This window comes from Xyrauchen texanus, chromosome 8, assembly GCF_025860055.1.
Source record: "Xyrauchen texanus isolate HMW12.3.18 chromosome 8, RBS_HiC_50CHRs, whole genome shotgun sequence".
NCBI lineage: Eukaryota > Metazoa > Chordata > Actinopteri > Cypriniformes > Catostomidae > Xyrauchen > Xyrauchen texanus.
Window position 1 is genome coordinate 32,407,417 of NC_068283.1, and position 19,794 is coordinate 32,427,210.

At 39.2% G+C, this 19,794-nt stretch overlaps 1 protein-coding gene and 1 long non-coding RNA gene across 2 annotated transcripts; both read left to right on the forward strand.

Annotated features, from left to right (window-relative positions):
• Positions 1-7,069: 7,069 nt before the first annotated feature.
• LOC127648436 (uncharacterized) lies at positions 7,070-8,779 on the forward strand. The gene is made up of 2 exons (XM_052133111.1): positions 7,070-7,175; positions 7,567-8,779. Exon 2 carries the CDS (start codon positions 7,600-7,602, stop codon positions 8,500-8,502), a length of 903 nt encoding a protein of 300 aa, XP_051989071.1. The 5' UTR covers positions 7,070-7,175; positions 7,567-7,599; the 3' UTR covers positions 8,503-8,779.
• A 3,225-nt stretch (positions 8,780-12,004) lies between these two features.
• LOC127648247 (uncharacterized) lies at positions 12,005-19,041 on the forward strand. The gene is made up of 8 exons (XR_007971148.1): positions 12,005-12,298; positions 12,409-12,525; positions 16,061-16,137; positions 16,804-16,868; positions 17,345-17,396; positions 17,751-17,818; positions 17,910-17,968; positions 18,081-19,041. It is a non-coding gene; the product is annotated as an uncharacterized LOC127648247 (long non-coding RNA).
• Positions 19,042-19,794: the final 753 nt, after the last annotated feature.

Sequence of the window (19,794 nt, forward strand, 5' to 3'; positions counted from 1 at the left end):
CGGAGCCGAGCGGTTGTGTGATCAGTGAGCTGCGTTTACTTACTGTTCCACTCATCTCTACAGAGCGTATGCTGTTGGATCTGAAAGACGTGTCTTTATAAAGATGCCCTTCTGCCCCTGTGTAGTTCCTGGATGCGGTAGAGTTCTCTCCACTCCGAACGGTCACAGGCGCTGCCTCGTGTGTCTGGGCCATGATCACATAGAGGTAGCGTTTGTGGATGTTCGTGTTCTCACTGCCTGTTGACTTCACTCGTTGACTTCCGCCCGGGCTTGGAGTGACAGCGGTTTGCCTCACGGCCAGTCTCCCTATCCTCTTGAGCCCCCCCGAGCTGAATGATGAGCTTGCCGCTGCATTGGAGAGTGTTCCACCGTCTGACGTGGAAGACTCAATTGGGCTGCCAACCTCGGGTCAGCATGCACAGTCAGAGGCTGACGCACAGATGGCCGACATGCTTGGCCGGGCTGCCATCAGCGTGGGGTTGGACTGGAACCCTCCGTCCTCCCCACAGCCTTCGCGGCTGGATGAATGGTACCTCGGGTCTGGGCGCCGCTCACAGCCACCCCCCCCAATATTCCTTTCCTGACAAACAGCAGTGGGGAGGAGGGGAACAGAATTGTGTTTCAGGAGCACTTTGCTGCGCAGGGCAAAGCCATGCGCAAGCCTTTGCCCTGCGCAGCAAAGCACTTTCATTATAAATAAACTCCCTTCCTGGCTGGGTTTGTGAAGGGGTTAATACATACAGTATGACTATAGATCATATATTCATTCCGAGTGCTCCCCTCCTGGCCCAGCATGAGGGTCACTCACTTGCGGCATACTCATGTTGGTCACCGTCCCGCGGGACTGAGGTGTTATCCTTCTCTCTGGAATGTTATGTTGTGTAGTGCGGCGTGATGGGATTCTGTTCCCCATATGCGTTAGCACGCACTGTCAAGTCATAAGGAAACATCTTGGTTGCGTATGTAACTTCGGTTACCTGAGACGAAGGAACAAGACATTGTGAACACTGGCCGAACTATAAGACTCAAGAGTTCTTCTGAGGTGTGAGCGATGCACTCCTTGTCCCTCGCACCACTGGGGTTGATGCATATGAGACTGCTTCAGCACTGGCTCCAGACTCGAGTCCCGAGATGGGCATGGCGCCGTGGCATTCACCGTGTGTTTATCACCCCAGCCTGCCGCCAGACTTTCAAACCCTGGACAGACCTCTGTTTTTTTATAGGCAGGAGTCCCCTTGCAGCAGGTGTCCCGACACGTTCTGGTCACCACAGACGCCTCCAAACAGGGTTGGGACGCCGTGTGCAATGGGCACGCAGCCGCAGGCCTTTGGAAAGGACCCCTGCTGCGCTGGCACATCAATTGCATAGAGTTGTTGGCTGTACTTCTTGCCCTTCGGAGATTTCTCCCGCTAGTTCGGGGCAAGCACGTCTTGAACTGATCAGACAGCACCGTGACGGTAGTGTACATAAATCGCCAAGGCGGCATACGCTCCCATCACATGTCACAACTCGCCCGCAGTCTCCTCATTTGGAGCCAGCAGCAACTCGAGTCACTGCGTGCCACTCACATCCCGGGCAGCCTCAACGTGGCAGCGGATGCGTTGTCGCGACATGCGTTGTTTGCCTCCCGAGAGACCTTCCACTGCCCGCTCTGGTACTCCCGAACGGAGGCTCCCCTTGGGACAGACGTGCTGGCACACACGCATTTCCCCCAGTGAGCCTTCTTGCACAGGTGCTATGCAAATCAGCTCCCTGGATGACTCCTCCCTAGCCCTCTGGTCTGCGAATTCAGTGGAGGAATTCCCCGACCAGACCCACTACGAGTACTCAAACTACTCTGTACTGGAATAGGTGCTCCACAGGTCAGGCCCCCGTGTGGACTTGTCTCATGTGTGTATTTTCCCCGGTACGGTCCCCTTGCAAGAAGACCCGCGTCTCCCTTGGGCAGTTCTCGCTGCCCCCCGGTCGCAGTGTTTGTAGCAACTCCTCCCTCTAATGAGGTAGGATCTACCACCGTGGCATTCTCCACATGCGACCTGAAATCCCATGTGATGTATTTCACCACCCTTTATCTCCCCCAGCCTGGGCAGGTATGGTCTCCGCAGGGTCTTTCCCCCTGAAAGAATAGGAATTGGGAAAAAATGCCTTCCCCGATGCGTGTGATAGCGTTCAGATGGCTCCGAAAAGACCACGTACACAGGTCAGCGCATGGCGTGATTAAAATTGGACCCCTAGTGTCGCTTCTTCGACACAACGTCTCGTTCCCTCCATCAGGGAATGGAGGTTACAACAGTAATGTAGAGTATGAACGGAAAATCATGAACTCATTAATTCTGAATGCAATGCACACATTTTTACAAAGGGTCCTAAAAACCCACACTCTGATCCTCCCCATCTAAATCACAGGGTAGTGCCAGCGAGTCGGGAAATAGAGTGCTTTCTTGACACTTTTACGACACAAAGAGCCTCTCCAGAGATCCTCGTGACATCGCTATCCAGTCTCGCTTTACAACATCAAAGGGGGCTGTTACTCTTCCCAGCCCCCCCCCCCCTCCTTAGATGAGAAAGGAATGCCAGATGATGAAATCTATACACCGACACGTTCCTACCATTTAAACCAAGAAATGGTTGATATTACGAATAAATAAAGACTTATTCCTGTATGCTTGGGTATTTCTGCTGTGGTATCAACTAGTTAAGATTGTTAGTGTGTAGTTAAACTCTGAGGGCTTATATAAAGAGTCCAAGAGTATATATTCACTTTTAAGTGTACCAAATACAAGTTTCTTGGTATCAAATTAAACCTTTCGACTCGCCCTTGCTGAATATATATATATGGTTACATTAAAATGTATTCTGCTATGTTTTACCATCTTTTGAGTGATTCAAACCACATCCGGACCCTGTTGTAAATTAGGCAAATGACGAGCCTTGACAAGACAAAGGGAACCATCTCGCGCCAAAACTGAGGAGCCTCATTGGGTCATTCCTCCCAAAGGAGGCGTGACCTCCCTACCTTAAAAGTCAGGATCTGGTGTTGAATCGCTCTCTTGTCTCTCTTATCCGTTTGCTCTCTTACTCCCGTACTCTTCTGAACCTCTTCAAGTGTTCTTCAACTTCTCTTCAAGCTCTCTCGTTTTTCTTTCTTTGTCTTTTGTTTTATTTGGCGTTTATCTCAGTCTTTTCCTTGTCTTCGGACAAAACTCAGCTCCCTCAGTCAACAACTACTCTTTAAGACGTTTTGAACTTCCCGCGAGCGATCCACGCTCAGGAAGCACCAACAGAAGGCCTCCATCTCACGGACGCAACAAGGACACAATAAACACGCAGTCTTGTTCAGCGACACAAAGGTCCATTGTGCAAGTATTATTTCATCTAAATTCAAATGCGTTAAAGTGTGTAATTCCCGTGCTGGCTCTTAAGGTTTAACTGTTGTAACAAGTTTGCTATCCCTGTAATCTCTTTATTTTCCTTCCTGTTTTACTTTGTTTGTTCTATGTTAAATGTTTGTTGTTAAATGTGTTCAACGTTTGTTAAGTTTGTGATATATCCTAGTTCCTTGTATTAAACCCACTTACACGCTTGATTGTCTCTGTTTGTTGGTCATAGAGCAAAGCCTCTTTAATGTGCGATCTAAAGCTACGAGCTGATATTATCAAAGTAAGTTAACGTGCTTTGATTAAGTAGGCTTATACTAAGAATAAACCTTCTGGAGAATTGATCAAGAGTATCGAGCAAAGTGGTTCGGTGGACGAACTGATTGGTTGCGGTACGGGTTAATTCCATTAAGGTGTTCTGAAAATGAATACAGCCTGTCTGCATATGATGTATATTCCTAATTAATTATAATTCGTTGTGTTTAATTATCTATATATATCTGAAAGCAGACTTTTGGGCTATATAACCCCTGTTTTGGGGCAATTTAGAACGTATTGTTATCTAGTTCAAACCGTATGATTAATCATTGATTACAATCATTAATATTAATTGTACATTCCCCAAACCTGAACCAAGAAACCCTACAGTAACCTAGAGGTTATCAATACATAATTCCTTAGAAAGATAAGAAATTTCCTTGAAAATGTAGAAATAATAATAAATAAGTCACATATTTAAAGTCAAGTAATGATTTTTGAGTTCATTATCGTGATTAGATTTGTTTGACCAATTTTTGACAGATTATTTTTTCTGATAAAATATTACATTTTTCTTACCAAGCTGAGCCCTTCTTACACAATGTTCAATCAATCCAAAATGAACCCAGCAGTCAGACTTTTGTTTTTCAGTCAGGAAGAGAGTTTGTTGGATGAGTACATTGGTCGTGTAAGTGAACCACCACCTTGCAAACCACACAAATACTTGGAGCCCCAGATGTTTGGGAGACACGGTGTTTACTTTCTTTTAAATATAACATCACCCTATATCTCTCTCTCCCTTTACCCCTTGTTATTTTGGTCACACATATCACATAGGGTCAGAGTGCTGGGTCAGCCATGTTACGGCACCCCTGGAGAAGATAGGGTCAAGGGCCTTGCTCAAGGGCCCAACAGTGGCATCTTGGTGGTGCTGCAGCTTGAACCACTTTATTTGTATTGCTTTTTCGTTTAAAGTCCAATTTGAATTTAGAAATGTCTGTTTCAATAAATAATTACATTTTTAAAGCAAAATCAATAAAAGCAAAAATATTCACCGACCTTGGCGATTGACCATAGGCTATAATCGGATATTGATATTTTAAATGCGATTATAAATAAAAGGGTTTTTTACATATCGCCCAGCCCAAAAGGGAAGTAATTTTATGGAGAGCTGCACAAACAAGTGTACTCAATTCCATATTGCAACATGTTACCCTTTGTTATTTGCATAATTGTTGTTTTTGAGTGGTCTATGGGCAATATAAACATTTTATTTTTATTGAAAAACTTTGCTTTTGAAAATAGTAAATTTTTTGTTTGTGGTATGGCTCGTTCGAAAAAAATGCATCAACCAAAAATAAAAAAATTGGCTCCTTAGTGAAAAAAGTTTTCCGACCCTTGGTTTAGTGTATTGCACAGTGGTTTGTGTCTCAGTAATGATGTTGTGATTTTGCCTCAGTAAAACAGGGTGTTCTGCACTGATGCAGATGCTGTAGCCTACCTGTTGGTTTATAAAGCTAAAAGTGGTTTTCCAGCTTGCAGTTGAACTGTGAATGCAGGGAATTCTGTTTATAATAATAATAATAATTCCTTACATTTTATATAGCGCTTTTCTAGGCACTCAAAGCACTTTACATAGCATAGGGATGATGCGACGATGGCAGCCATAGTGCGCCAGAACGCCCACCACACACCAGCTATTGGTGGGGAGGAGAGAGTAGAGTGATGTAGCCAATTCAGGGATGGAGATTAATACAAGACCATGATAGATAGGTGCCAATGGGGGGAATTTGGGATTTTTAATGACCACAGAGAGTCAGGACCGAAGGATGGTGCCTTTTTACAGTATAGTGTCCCAGTCACTATACTGGGGCATTAGGACGCACTGAGACCGTAGGGTGAGCACCCCCTGCTGGCCTCCCTAATACCACTTCCAGCAGCAACCTTGGTTTTCCCCAGGAGGTCTCCCATCCAGGTACTGGCCAGGCTCAACTGGCCAGTTTATAGTTACACATTTCCTTTGTAATTGTTTTGTGGCTGTGGTGGCAGAGGGTAATATCTGGTATTCTTTCCACTTACATCTCTGTTGATGTTAGTTGTTTGTATTTGTTTGTAATATTTAATTTCTCATTTTAGCTATGTGGTGTGGTGGTAATTTTCTTACTGTGGTGCTCCACCACTTTAAGGAATGTAGAGGAAACACTGTAGTATTTAGTAGTCTCAATGTGCGTGTGTGTGTGTGTGTGTGTGCCAGTTCACCTTACTATTTGTGTGTGGACAATGTATGGCACTAAATAAATGTTTCCAGTAAAGTATAATGATTAAGGGGGGCCTCACTCAAAGAGCATCCTAGGGGCCCCTGACCACCTTAATCCGCCTCTGCTTATATAGCAAGGTCTGGATTATGATCGGATGAGATGCTTAAATTTAAGTGACTAAACAATGACTAAATTTTCATTTTTTGAGTAAACCATCAGGTAGAAATAGCTTTAATGTAATAATTGCATGTCACCACTTTTTAGAGTGTCAAGTTCAAAGAGAAGCTCAGAGGCACTAAAGAGGATAAAGGCAGAACTGAAGCAGAGGAAGAAACTAAATATTGCTGTGTGGCACATTAGCTTTGTTGGTATAACCCAATGTATTCAGGTTGATTAGATGATCTTTATAATTTTAACATTTGGCAGTGGTGGCTCAGTAGTTGAGGCTCTGGGATACAGACTTGAAGGTCGGGGGTTCAAGCTGCAGCACCACCAAGATGCCACTATTGGGCCCTTGAGCAAGGCCCTTGACCCTATCTGCTCTAGGGGTGCCGTATCATGGTTGACCCTGCACTCTGACCCTATGTGATATGTGAAAACAAATACATTTCACTGTATATATGCAAAATTTTATGTGTAATGTGTGACCAAAATAACAAGGGGTAAAGGGAGAGCGGGATATAGGGTGATGTTATATTTAAAAGAGTAAACACAGTCTCCCAAACATCTGGGGCTCCAAGTATTTGTGTGGTTTGCAAGGTGGTGGTTCACTTACACGACCAATGTACTCATCCAACAAACTCTCTTCCTGACTGAAAAAGAAAAGTCTGACTGCTGGGTTCATTTTGGATTGATTGAACATTGTGTAAGAAGGGCTCAGCTTGGCAAGAAAAATGTAATTATTTTATCAGAAAAAATAATGTCAAAAATTGGTCAAACAAATCTAATCACGATAATGAACTCAAAAATCATTACTTGACTTTAAATACGTGACTTATTTATGAAAGCATGATTATGACAATGACAGGAAAAGGTGGAATTAAAAATGTAACATTTGACAAAGATCAGTGCAAATAAAAGGTTTAGAAATTAACAAGGAAAATAAGATAAGATACTTTTTTCTTATCTTTTATTCTAAGGAATTATGATTTGATAACACCCTGTCCACACCTTTTATCAAAGCCAATATAAAGAAGCAATAAGAGAAGCCTATCATCGAGAAGATCTTCAGTCAAACCGCTGTTTCTTCTACAACACGCTACAACAAGTCCTGCATTTACAGGTAGGCTGATTATGGCGACAATCTGGCTAAACAACCATTTAACATACAGTATGCAAAAAATTATGACTTTTACTACTTTGAAATGCAAATATTATTATTATATTTGATTGATCAGGGGGAAAACGGTTTGTACAAAATAAATAAATTAGTAAATATTGTAATTGCTTTAAAACTATTGAAGTGCTTGTAACATTGCAACCAAAACATTACTGTAGTAAAACAGTAAATTGAGGTTTCTGAGCCAACAAATTAAAATGGTGCTAATTGCCAAGCAAATGTATCAGACATAGCATGCATGTCAAACTTTAAAACTGAACTTATATAAATTACAGAATTTATATAGTTTTCTACTTATGTGATAAAAGCAAAATATATATTGTGTCTTTTGCAGAATTTTCTAGTAATTCCTCTGTACCACAAAAAAATGGAACAAACCAAAATGGCAAACGTGCAGCCGATAACAAAGCTCAACGTATCCGTCTCACAAGCCGAGGAGGAAATTCTTGCAGCTGAAGGTTATCAATTTATTAATGATGTCCTCAATGAAGGTGCCGGTAAAAACCGCATTCTTCTTTGGTACAAGAAAGAGTGCGGCATGAAACCTGTGACCAGGATCCAGTTTTCCTTCATCGACAAAATGAAATGTGGCCTGACTAAAGCTGGCTATGAGCTGATCAACAGGGATCTGAATGCAGGAGTTTGTGGAGATCACATCTTTCTGTGGTACTTTCATGGCAGCACTGAATACGACATTCCCATCGTGAGCCTGGAGGTAAGCACAGATCCAAAAGATGAACCCCCTCTTCTGAACGATGGTTGGGAGAGATTGTGCTGTGATCTGAACCGTAATGCAGGAGGCCTCTATATCTACCTGTGGGTGAAGAGAGAGAAGCCAAGCTATATCTGTGAGATCACCACATCTGTTGACTTCAATGCTGACAAGCACCTCTATGAGCTGGGCTACACTCGTGTGGATGAAGACACCAACCGTGCTGCTGGTGGAGACTACATTTTCCTCTGGTATCGGCGCTCAACTGATAAGAGTAAAGCTCTCACTGCTCTTCAGGTGTCCACCACCCTCCAGGAGCAGGCAAACCTTCAGGATCAAGGTTTCAAAAAGCTCAGTGTCAATCTTAACAAAGGAACAACTGGAACAAAAGTATATGTGTGGCACATGAAAGAAGGTTGTGAATCACAGATCCAAAGCATGGTTCTACTGATCAATCCTGATGCTTGGAGCGTGTATAAGAAGGAGGGCATCATCGTTATTGAAAAGAATCTGAATGAGGGCAACAAAGGCTGGCCAATGTACTTAGCATACAAGTGAAAAACAGAAAATGATTCTGCCTTTATGGTATTTAGGCATTGTTTAAAGGGTCTAATCATTTCCCTTCTGGGAACTACATAAGCCTATTATGTTGATCATACTTTAAATTTCAACTTTTCAAACAATAAATAAATTGGAATTCTTCGGAAATTTAAGATTAATCTGTGATTTAAAAACACTCTTAAAAATCATTTTGTGATGTGGATGTGTTAATGCACTCAACCATACACATTTTATTTGAACTTTGTGTTCATGTTATTGTGTGTTATGAAATAAAGCAAACTTAAAAAATCGGTTGGTGTGTGTGCAGGTTTAAGTGGTTTACGAGGACATTTCTATTGTCGGCATAACTGAAATTGCTTAAAAAAATAAATTAAAAAACTTTATGTTTTTTTGAAAATTTAAAAATGCATAAAGTTTTTTTTTTTTGCGGCTTGGGTTTAGGGGTAAGTGACCAAATCAATAGTTTGTACAGTATAAAAATAATTGTCTATGGAGAGTCCTGATGATAGCTGCACCAACATGTGTGCGTGGGTGTGTGTGTGTGTGTGTGTGCCTGTTAGATACATTTTCTATTCAGTGATTATTTATAGACCTACATTTGAATGTGCACAAAACAACTAATTAAAAAGTGGTTTAACTTTTAAGCAATTAATAGGCTACACAATTGCTACTACAAGCATGTTTCAATTACACAAAAGGTCTGCTATTACGGACAGTTTTACATAGTTTTAAAAGCAACAATTTTGCCATTCTTCACACTCCATCTAGCTTTACATTTATGCAGATGCTTTTATCCAAAGCAACTTACAGTGCACCGTTTAACAGGGACAATCCCCCCAGAGTAACCTGGAGTTAAGTGCCTTGCTCAAGGACACAATGGTGGTGGCTGTGGGGATAGAAACAGCAACCTTCTGATTAACAGTTATGTGCTTTAGCCCACTACACCACCATCACTCCATGCTTATTTTATTTAATCATCAGACAGTACTAGAAAAATGGTTTAATTGTGTGGAACGCCAACACTGTTGTTAGACCAATGGCTTGCATAGGTTGTTCATGTGGGGCCCCGGATTGGCCAGACAATTTTTTTATCATTTTAAATTTACTTCAGCGCGAACAAAGACCCTCATTGGCCCATAAGAAACATAAAAAAATACAAAATAAGCAGGTGATTGGACAGATGTGACTTGGGTCACATCTGACCAATCAGCTGCTGGTCAAATCATGTCAATCATTTTCATTTAAGTCACTGTTATTGCTAGACGGCATAGCAGCAATATGTCCAAATGAAAGTTTGTTAATTTGTCGGCTCGTTGAGGGATTACGTAGCCAGTCTACGAGAAGATTGACAAGTTTGAGAGTGATGCAAAAAACATGTCTCCACCTTTGTCCCAACAAGTCTACAAAGTGGACACGCAGAGACACAGGGAAAGGACAAAACAAGCAGATGAATCCACTGAACCGGACTAGGAGTAGTCAGGCCACGACAAATTCAAAACAACGGTTTTTATCGCCGTCATAGACCGTCTCGTTGCCGAGCTGGATAGGAGGTATCGTAATAAAGATATTCAGCAGACATTTGGATTTTTGAACGAGATCCCATCCATCCTCCTACAACAGGGGTCGGTAACCTATGGTTCACGAGCCACAAGTGGCTCTTTGTTAAAAATCAAGTGGCTCGAAAGTTTAAAACTTTCTAAATGTTTCGATTTGTGGAAGTGGTTATAGATAAGATTTTTTTTATCACTTTGTTATTTGTATTGCTTTTTCGTTTAAAGTCCAATTTGAATTTTTAAAGCAAAATCAATAAAGCAAAAATATTTACCGACCTTGGCGATTGACCATAGGCTATAATCGTATATTGATATTTTAAATGCGATTATCATTAAAAAGTTTTTTTTTAATGATACATATCGCCCAGCGCAAAAGGGAAGTTAAATTTTTCATGAAGTAAAATTAAGTAGCCTAATTTTATGGAGACCTGCCCAAACACGTGTACTCAATTTCATATTGCAACATGTTACCCATTAATATTTGCATAATTGTTTGTTTTTGAGTGGTCTATGGGCAATATAAACATTTTATTTTATTGAAAACTTTGCTTTTGAAAATAGTAAATTATTAGTTTGTCGTATGGCCCTTTCGAAAAAATGCATCAACCAAAAATAAAAAAATTGTCTCCTTAGTGAAAACAGTTTCCCGACCCTTGGTTTAGTGTATTGCACAGTGGTTTGTGTCTTAGTAATGATGTTGTGATTTTGCCTCAGTAAAACGGGGGAATCATGCAAAGAGCAGCTTAGGGACCCCTGACCACCTTAATCCGCCTCTGGGCGCAGGCATACGGAGGGAAGTTCTCTGCAGAGTTCATAGCTGTCTAGAGTTACAGTTAAATGCCACCTTCCAGCCAATCAGAAATTAGAATTAGTTGTTTCCGGGTATATTACGTGATACCGCTGCAAGCACGTTCGTTACCAGGCAACATGTATGCGCACACACACGGAGTGGAAGCATTTTGCATTTTGATTTTAAGATTCCTGGATGAAATAATTTGCCTGTGATCAAAGATAGTGAGAGCTGATGTTGGGGAATATAGACAGATTTCTGCTAACTTATTATTGGTGCAGTCAAAATCTCTCCAACTGCTTTGCAACCAGAAGCTTTAGCTTAGCTTTGGCTATCTGAAACTAAGGAAAGTGCTAGAGATATATTCCATTATTTTATTTCAAATTCTACTGCATTAATACTCTTTTCAGCCATGTTAAGTCTACATCTATTAAAGCGGAGCACTCTGGCTATCATTTCTTTAATGTTTTATATCCTGGCAATGCATACATTAATCATTGCATTTGTCTGTTTCAAAGATAAAGGTAAAAAACAAAAAACATTTACATCCATGGGTGCCCCTGCCACTTCATCCACAACACAGCCAAACAGGCTGGGCAGAGATTTTTGGAAGTTTGATCAGGTATTCTTTCCATGACCTATCCGTTTAATGCCAAGTAAAATAGTTTGTTGTGCTGTATTTTAATGAATCTGTAAACAAAATGGAATGGCTGGAAGAGAAAAAAATAGTGTGAGAAATCCTCATGAACACCCACGGACAGGGTCTTCTGATCATTATGTATTGTCTGACCATTTTCATGAGCGCAATACCAAAGACAGTAGAGATGTTCTGAGGAAGATCACTATAGTGCCTCAACTAGCTGGCAAAATAAATAGCCAGGTTGCAGAGCAACTGTTCTCAAAGATGAGGAAAAATAACTACTTTTTGAACATGTCTTAGCCATCAACAAATGAGAATGAAACGAGGACCATAATTCACCACTATAATGAAAACGAGAACAACAAAGGGAGGACTAGATGAATTAAGACTTTTAGATCAAAGTTGGTGACTAATATGCATGGACAATCTGTGCTGTGTAAATTTAAAATATATTTATATTAATCACTTTTTTTAAAAGTTGTGGAAATACATAGGCCACCAACCAGTGCGTGTGTGTGTTTAAATTATATATGAGGTTTAGGTCTAGCTCTTTGTTTGTATTGTTATAGAAAATACCGACATCTCCACCAAGTAGCCAGTTCCCACAGACATTGAGATGGAGGACACAACCCTGACATCCATGATGGTCCCAACCAGTAGTAAGTCTTTATATTTCCTGATGCTAATTATTTTATTTAATTGTCCTTTTTTTTTATTGCAGCAGAAAATGAAATGGTGTGTAATATCAAACACCTGTCAGCTAGTAGAGTGTGCTGGGATTGTCTGCCAAGTCATAGGCAATCAGCAATGGTATGTGAATGACAATTTTCAGTTTTATTTTATGTTGTAATGGCACATAATGTGCCTCACAAATCAAACCAAAATATTTTTTTTTGTCTCTTCTCTCATTTGTCTTTAAGCTTGAATGGGCTTTGGGGACAGACAACCCAGATGAGACAATTGCTGAAGTTGGCAACATGGTCCTGAAAAGGAAAGATTTCTGGTCTCTAAGTCTCAATGAGCAGTTGGAGGCAACAGTGAGTTGACATACAATAACATAAAATAATAAGAAATGTCATTGACTGATGAACTGTTTAACAGTTTTCTTATTAAAAATGGCAAACTGCTGTCTTGAGGTAATTTATGGGATCAATTCCATGCCACATATATTTGCAAAAATATAAAGTATTGCAAAATAAAATAAAGTTTTGCAAAACAAAAAAAAATAATTTTTAAACAAAAATTAAGTATCACAAACGTAAAAAAAATATCGAGAGAAAAAAAGTTTTGCAAACAAAAATAAAGAATTGCAAAATATAAATAAAATATAGCAAAAACCAATGACTGTTGTAAAATAATCTAAAGATTTTTATCCTTTTTTTATCTCTGCAACAGATTTTTAGGCAGCAATGATTTTGCCACACATCTTTTTCTTTGCAATGCCTACTAATTATTTTGCAATGCTCCTTTTAATCTGCATTTCCATCACGTGTGAGCTCGTGATACCGTTTTGCCTTTGCGCTTCACTTTTCTCTGCGTTTCACTTTATGGCACTGTTTTGACGTGAGGGTGGAGTCAGGGGATTGGGGCGTGTACAACGGGCTCAGTGATGCCTCCCTGGAAGTTACGTCATTAGCTTGAGACACGGATCAAACATCATGGCTGAGCAAACGCATGCAGGTGGATCGCAGGTATATAAAGTTGATTGTTTCCTTTTATTTAATTAGCATTAAATGTGCTTTAACAGCGTTTGCTTCAGATAAAGAAGTTAGAGATCAGTTAAAGCGGTGGATTTATTAGCCATACTCGCTAACATAGCCAGCATCTGCAGTTTATTCTCTCTCAATTGATTGGACTATTGATTGATTCTTATGTTTATTTTATAGATTATAATTGTCTATACCATAGTATGTTGTCTTCTAAAAAAAATGCAAACTCCATATTTAAAAATATATAAATAGATGTTACATTATCACTGTTAAAGGAGACAATAAATAGATTACAAATAAAAAGTTAAACGATCGTAACAAACGTGCATGTGTTCTGTCTTTAAAAATAAAGTTTTGAAATATAAAATGTTCACATCCCCTATATTCTTAACCCTGCGTTATACAGCTATGTGGCATGGTCGTGTGTCAGTCTGCGGGAGAGAGAGCGGTAAGGCTTGTCACCTGGTTTGTAATTATCTCTAACACCTGTGTCTTGTTGTAGTGATACGGAGAAAGACATTTAAAGGGACGCCAAGTGTCGAGAGGATCCAGAAAGCTCCACAGACTGAGTGTGATTTTGTTTTGTTTATGTTTACATTTCTACGGCGGTGACCGTCGTATGTTCGTGAAAGAAATTAAAGTGCTGATTTCAAACCTGCTTCGCTGTCTCCTGACTCCTCCATTGCTCAACGAACCTGTTCACAAGCTACTTAAGTTCTTACAATGCTCACAGTAAATGTACGTGTATCTAGGTCATGTAATGATTTGCTATGTCACATTTAGCAGAGAGAATATCCAGATGTCGTGACGAATCTTATTAGTGTTCTGACTCAAAGCTTCGGTCATATTCAGGCAGCTCAGGGTCAGCAGCAACAACAACAACAGCTTTCTCCTGCTGTTTCTCTGCCTCGAGTAGGCCTATACTCAGCAGGATATAACCAGGTTATCAGCACCTACTCTTAAGAATCAATCTGTTAAATTTGTTTTGCTTTTGCACAATTAACATTATAAGTGAAGTTCTTTTATTGTTTGTAGATCGTTTCCTGGGATGCTTATTTGTTACGATCGTTTAACTTTTTATTTGTAATCTATTTATTGTCTCCTTTAACAGTGATAATGTTACATCTAAATATGGAGTTTGCATTTTTTTTTAGAAGACAACATACTATGGTATAGACAATTATAATCTATAAAATAAACATAAGAATCAATCAATAGTCCAATCAATTGAGAGAGAATAAACTGCAGATGCTGGCTATGTTAGCGAGTATGGCTAATAAATCCACCGCTTTAACTGATCTCTAACTTCTTTATCTGAAGCAAACGCTGTTAAAGCACATTTAATGCTAATTAAATAAAAGGAAACAATTTTTTTTTATTTTATTGAACACCAAGAACAGAACAAAAAACAGAATGTACATCTACAATGGCATTGGTAAGTACAGGTAAATGAGTATTAAGCAAGGCACATATCAGTTAAAATAAATTAAATGTATAAAATACAAATACAGAGGGGTCTCTCTATTCCTCTTTTAAGAGCTCAAGGTCTCTTATTATTCCAGCCAATTTCTGGGCCTTTTTACTTTTCATACATTCCAACGCTGGAAAGAAATTACAAATCAATTCTCTTTTAAATACAGAAAAATAAGGTTTCGTCTTCATACATTTGGACTTATCAATGAAAAATGTGCCCAGTATCAACATTACATTAATAAGAAATTCATTTCTTTTCTCGTCCAACAGCATTCCAAACATAACATGTTTCCTAGCAAAAGTGGGCAGTGAGTGAATCTTTGATTCCAACCAATAAGACATATTTTCCCAAAAAGTATTTGAAGAAAAAAAGATGATCAGAACGTCTCTGTCAATTTGACAAAAAGTACAGGCATTTTCTTCTAAATTAAACCGTTGTCTTAAAAATTCACTTGACGGGTATACCCCATTGAATATTTTAAAATGAGTTTCCTTAAACAATCAACTTTATATACCTGAGATCCACCTGCATGCCTGTGCTCAGCCATGATGTTTGATCCGTGTCTCAAGCTAATGACGTAACTTCCAGAGAGGCATCACTGAGCCCGTTGTACACGCCCCAATCCCCTGACTCCACCCCCACGTCAAAACAGTGCCATAAAGTGAAACGCAGAGAAAAGTGAAGCGCAAAGGCAAAACGGTATCACGAGCTCACACGTGATGGAAATGCAGATTAAAAGGAGCATTGCAAAATAATTAGTAGGCATTGAAAAGAAAAAGATGTGTGGCAAAATCATTGCTGCCTAAAAATCTGTTGCAGAGATAAAAAAGGATAAAAGATCTTTAGATTATTTTACAACAGTCATTGATTTTTGCAATTAATTACATCTTGGTTTTTGCTATATTTTATTTATATTTTGCAATTCTTTATTTTTGTTTGCAAAACTTTCTTTTTTCTCTCGATACTTTATTTTACGTTTGTGATACTTAATTTTTGTTTTAAAAATTTTTTTTTGTTTGCTCAATACTTTTTTTGTTTTGCAAAACTTTATTTTATTTTGCAATACTTTATATTTTTGCAAATATATGTGGCATGGAATTGATTCTATAGTAATTGCATTGGTGGCTAAGGAACGAGTCAAATACGATCTCAAATAGCCGGTACACTCTTAGATTGGTATGTTACATTGTAGGGAATGGATGTGTGGGCAGCTAATGCATATGTCGTGGTGACCTGGTTACCTCCAAATAATTTGGACCCATCCTTGTCATTTCCAGTGAGGCCACAAAGTTACATAACATCCACAGCTGTGACAAATTTATTTTAAACCAACTGAATGGATTTTATTTTTTTAGTAAAACATTTGTTTGGAAATTTATACATTTCCAGAGTCAGGAAACGGGCAGGAAACATCACTGCAGATCCATCTCACCCCGGACACAACCTGTTCCAGCTTCTCCCCTCTGGTAGGCGCTACAGAGCAATGTACGCCAAAACTAACAGACACAGAAACAGTTTCTTCCCACAAACCATCACTCTGATGAACAGCTGATTTCTGACTCACAGTGTCAGGAACAATTCCTGTGCAATAACCCAGTAACTCTGTCTCTAATCAGCCACCTGTTTACTGGTTAATACTTAATTTTATTAATCATTCTCTATTTCAGAGCTGTTCATAATGTTCATATTGCTATATTGTCATATTGTATATACTGTATACCAATCCACCTACCTCAAGTCACAACTTCTGCACAAAATACTTATACTACTTATTCCAGCATCCTTTGCACTATGCTTCATCACACCGTGTACATGTATGCATGTATGTGTACCTGTATATCACATCCACCTCCGACATGTACATAATAATGATAATAATAATTTTACTCCTGCATCCTTTGGACTCTGATCACTGCACTATTTGTCAATATGTCTATATTGTTTTTGTTCATAGTGTGTATATTTGTGTTGTCTACACTGTAGCCTGTGTTTGATTTGATTTTATTATGGTGTTATTGTATTTTTGTATGAGTAAGCATACCGTGAGCAATGTACAATCCTGAGTCAAATTCCTTGTATGTGTACACATACCTGCCAATAAAGCTGATTCTGATTCGTTTTATTATCTATAGGATTACATTGCAATGAAAGATTGCATTGTTTTCCCTGTACAGTGGAAGCCATGATACTGGATGTTGTAAGTTATTTGTAATCTGGCTACTTAATGTAACTTTGCCCAGTGTTGTCTGAAAATTGCCTGCATTTGTCTCATCACAATTCAGAATTACCATTTCATGATTCAGACCTACTAGCACTATTTTTTGCAGGTCATGAAACCAAAAGATAGGCTAATGTACTTCCTAGATTCAACCAATCCATATGGGTTGGGTGATGAGCAATATGTGAAAGTTTTCAGGTTGCAAAAATAAATATATAAGTGAAATGTTCAAGGTTTGCGTTCAAGCTTTGCCATTCGGGGTGTGCCGTTTAAGAAGCTTACTTAATGGTTACTTGCATGATGTTCTGATTTTGCATGCTGTGACAGTTGTTACAAGAAAGACCCAAATAGTGTTGACTGCTGTGATTTTGCATGGATTCAGAGCTTCAAACTGTTTGTGCTGCACGATGTAAATTTGCATATTAAGAAATCTGTTTTTATTATTTTTGTTGCAGTAAGAAAACAGCTAAAAGTACTCCAGGCACATGGACGCTACTAAAAAACAAGGTTGGTTATAAAGAAGTCTGCTAAAGTTGGGACAAGTGTGAAACCATTACACTTTACCTCATGCTTCTTTTTTAAGAATTGGTTGTGTGGACTGTAAAGTCTTCATGTTGATGGTGAGACAAATTATGTTTTTGTTATAAATAAACCAATGATTGGTGTGCTACTTAATTAGTAGTTAAAAAAGGAACAAGGAAGCAATTTTTTATTTATGACATTTACTGAGAGAATTGATTTTTGTTGTTTTGGGAGCACCCTTTAATTTTACATCTGTAAGTAATTACAGTTCAAGTAATTTACCTTTATGATGTTGTAGCAGTTGATATTTGAAGATTTCTCTATATTTTTGTCTTCCAGTGCGACTTTCCAAACATACAGATATGGTCTACTCTTATTCTTCTATACTTTGGGGTTTTCTCTGAAAGGTAGATACTGGACATTGCCTCCAGCCCACCATTATATTTGCACCCCCTAATGCACCCCAATTCTAATTGAACCAAGAAATGTATGTTACAGTAGAGAACCTTCAAGAGGCCCTTCCAAGTGGAGAACAAGCTACGCTTAGCAGCAGTGAGGTACGTCTCAAATATAGACACACATATATACCAGTGTATGTGTATATAAATATATGTATATTACATTTATAATAAATATTAAAATTAAAATGTTCTTTAACATTCTCTAAAGATGGAGCTCCCTGTAATCCTACACATGACAGAAGCTGTGAAATGGCTCCATTCCTGCTCAGGAGCCCAGTGGAAGAGCCTCTTTTCCTTACAATGAGGAGGGCAAGGAAAAGGCCCTTAAAAGTTATTTTTGCAAGTTTGACATGACAAAATGTGTCTAAGTGTGAATTGTTCATTTGAGGAATTATAATTAAATTTTTTGTTGTATAAAGTTTTATTGTTTTGTTTAAAATAACACGTCACCTGGAACTCTGCGTAGGGCATCAAATTGGCAAGCTGCAGCCCTGAAGCCACTTCACCTGGTTCACAATTATCCCTAACACCTGTCTCTCATTATAGTGATGCGGAGGGGACCAAAAAGGCATGCCAGAGCATCAGAATGAGAGAGAGTGAACGGAAAGCACGACAGACCGGCACATGACCACGCCTGCACACACACCTGTCATGTTCCTGGTCAGAAATGACCAGCCATTAGGATGAAGTTACAAAAAAAGAAAATAATTGTGTGCAGGATCCTGTCCCAACTATTAGAAGACCATTAGATTAACTTCTGAACCTTCCTTGACTCCATAGCAACAAAAGAATATTGGGATAAATATATGACAATGTGTTTTGGGAACCTTCATATTCACACATTCACACACACAGTTGGCAAACTAAAATTGGGTAGGAGTTTTCTTGTTCCCATCATGCTTTGCATGGGTCTCGATAGGGAAAGTAAATGTTAAAATGAAGTGTTATCTTATGTGTTTTTGCAACATGAATGCAAAGGGGAAACTTGTTACTGTTTGATGTTTTGTATGTTGCCATTTAGAAGAGTATCTGTGATGTTGGAGTTTTGGGGGTTACCATTATGGTGAAGAGTGGAGCTTGAGCTTAGGTTGAGGAATGGTGTTGACTGTTCAAATGATATACACTGCTTTATCCAATATAATATAATATAATATTTTCTTCAGAGTTAGATTGGGTGAATAAAGTGATGGAAATAACTGATTTGTGAAAAATAATAAATAAATATGGTGGTTCACTCGAACTTTAAAGTTAAGAGCCATCAAAATGTATAAGTTGGCTTACTCAGTTTTTCAAAGTTAAGAACAATTAGCTTGCATAAGTACAAAATCAAAACCTGACAGTTCTGGGGACATGAGTTGCTCAGCGAGTGCTGATGCTGTCTACCACCCCTGAAGTCGTGAGTTCGAATTCAGGGTGTGCTTAGTGACTCCAGCCAAGTCTCCTAAGTAACCAATTGGCCCGGTTGCTAGGGAGGGTAGAGTCACATGAGGTAATGTGGTTCACACTCTCGGTGGGGTGCGTGGTGTGTTGTGCCTGGATGCAGCAGAGAATAGCGTGGACCTCCACACGTGCTACGTCACACAGCACGTGATAAGCAACTGAGATTCGTCCTCCGCCAACCAGATTGAGTTACTACGCTACCACAAGGACCTAGAACATATTGGGAATTGGGCATGCCACATTGGGGAGAAAAAAAATACCTGACAGTTCCACTTACATAAATTTGGAATGTATTAAATTAAAAAGTTTGATGTAACTGATTACTTCAAATGTATTGAGTTCTGCTAACTTATTCAGGGTTTCCGTGTATTTAATATAGTAATCAAATTAAATGTTGTCAACATGCTCTCCCAGAAAGTTCAGATGCCAAGGCACAAAATTGAAATTCAAACAAAAATGAAGGAAGGTCGCCTTCATACGAG

What these genes read in the sequence shown, in the direction of transcription:
- LOC127648436 (XM_052133111.1), top strand. Translation starts at nt 7,600, where the DNA reads ATGGAACAAACCAAAATGGCAAACGTGCAGCCGATAACAAAGCTCAAC.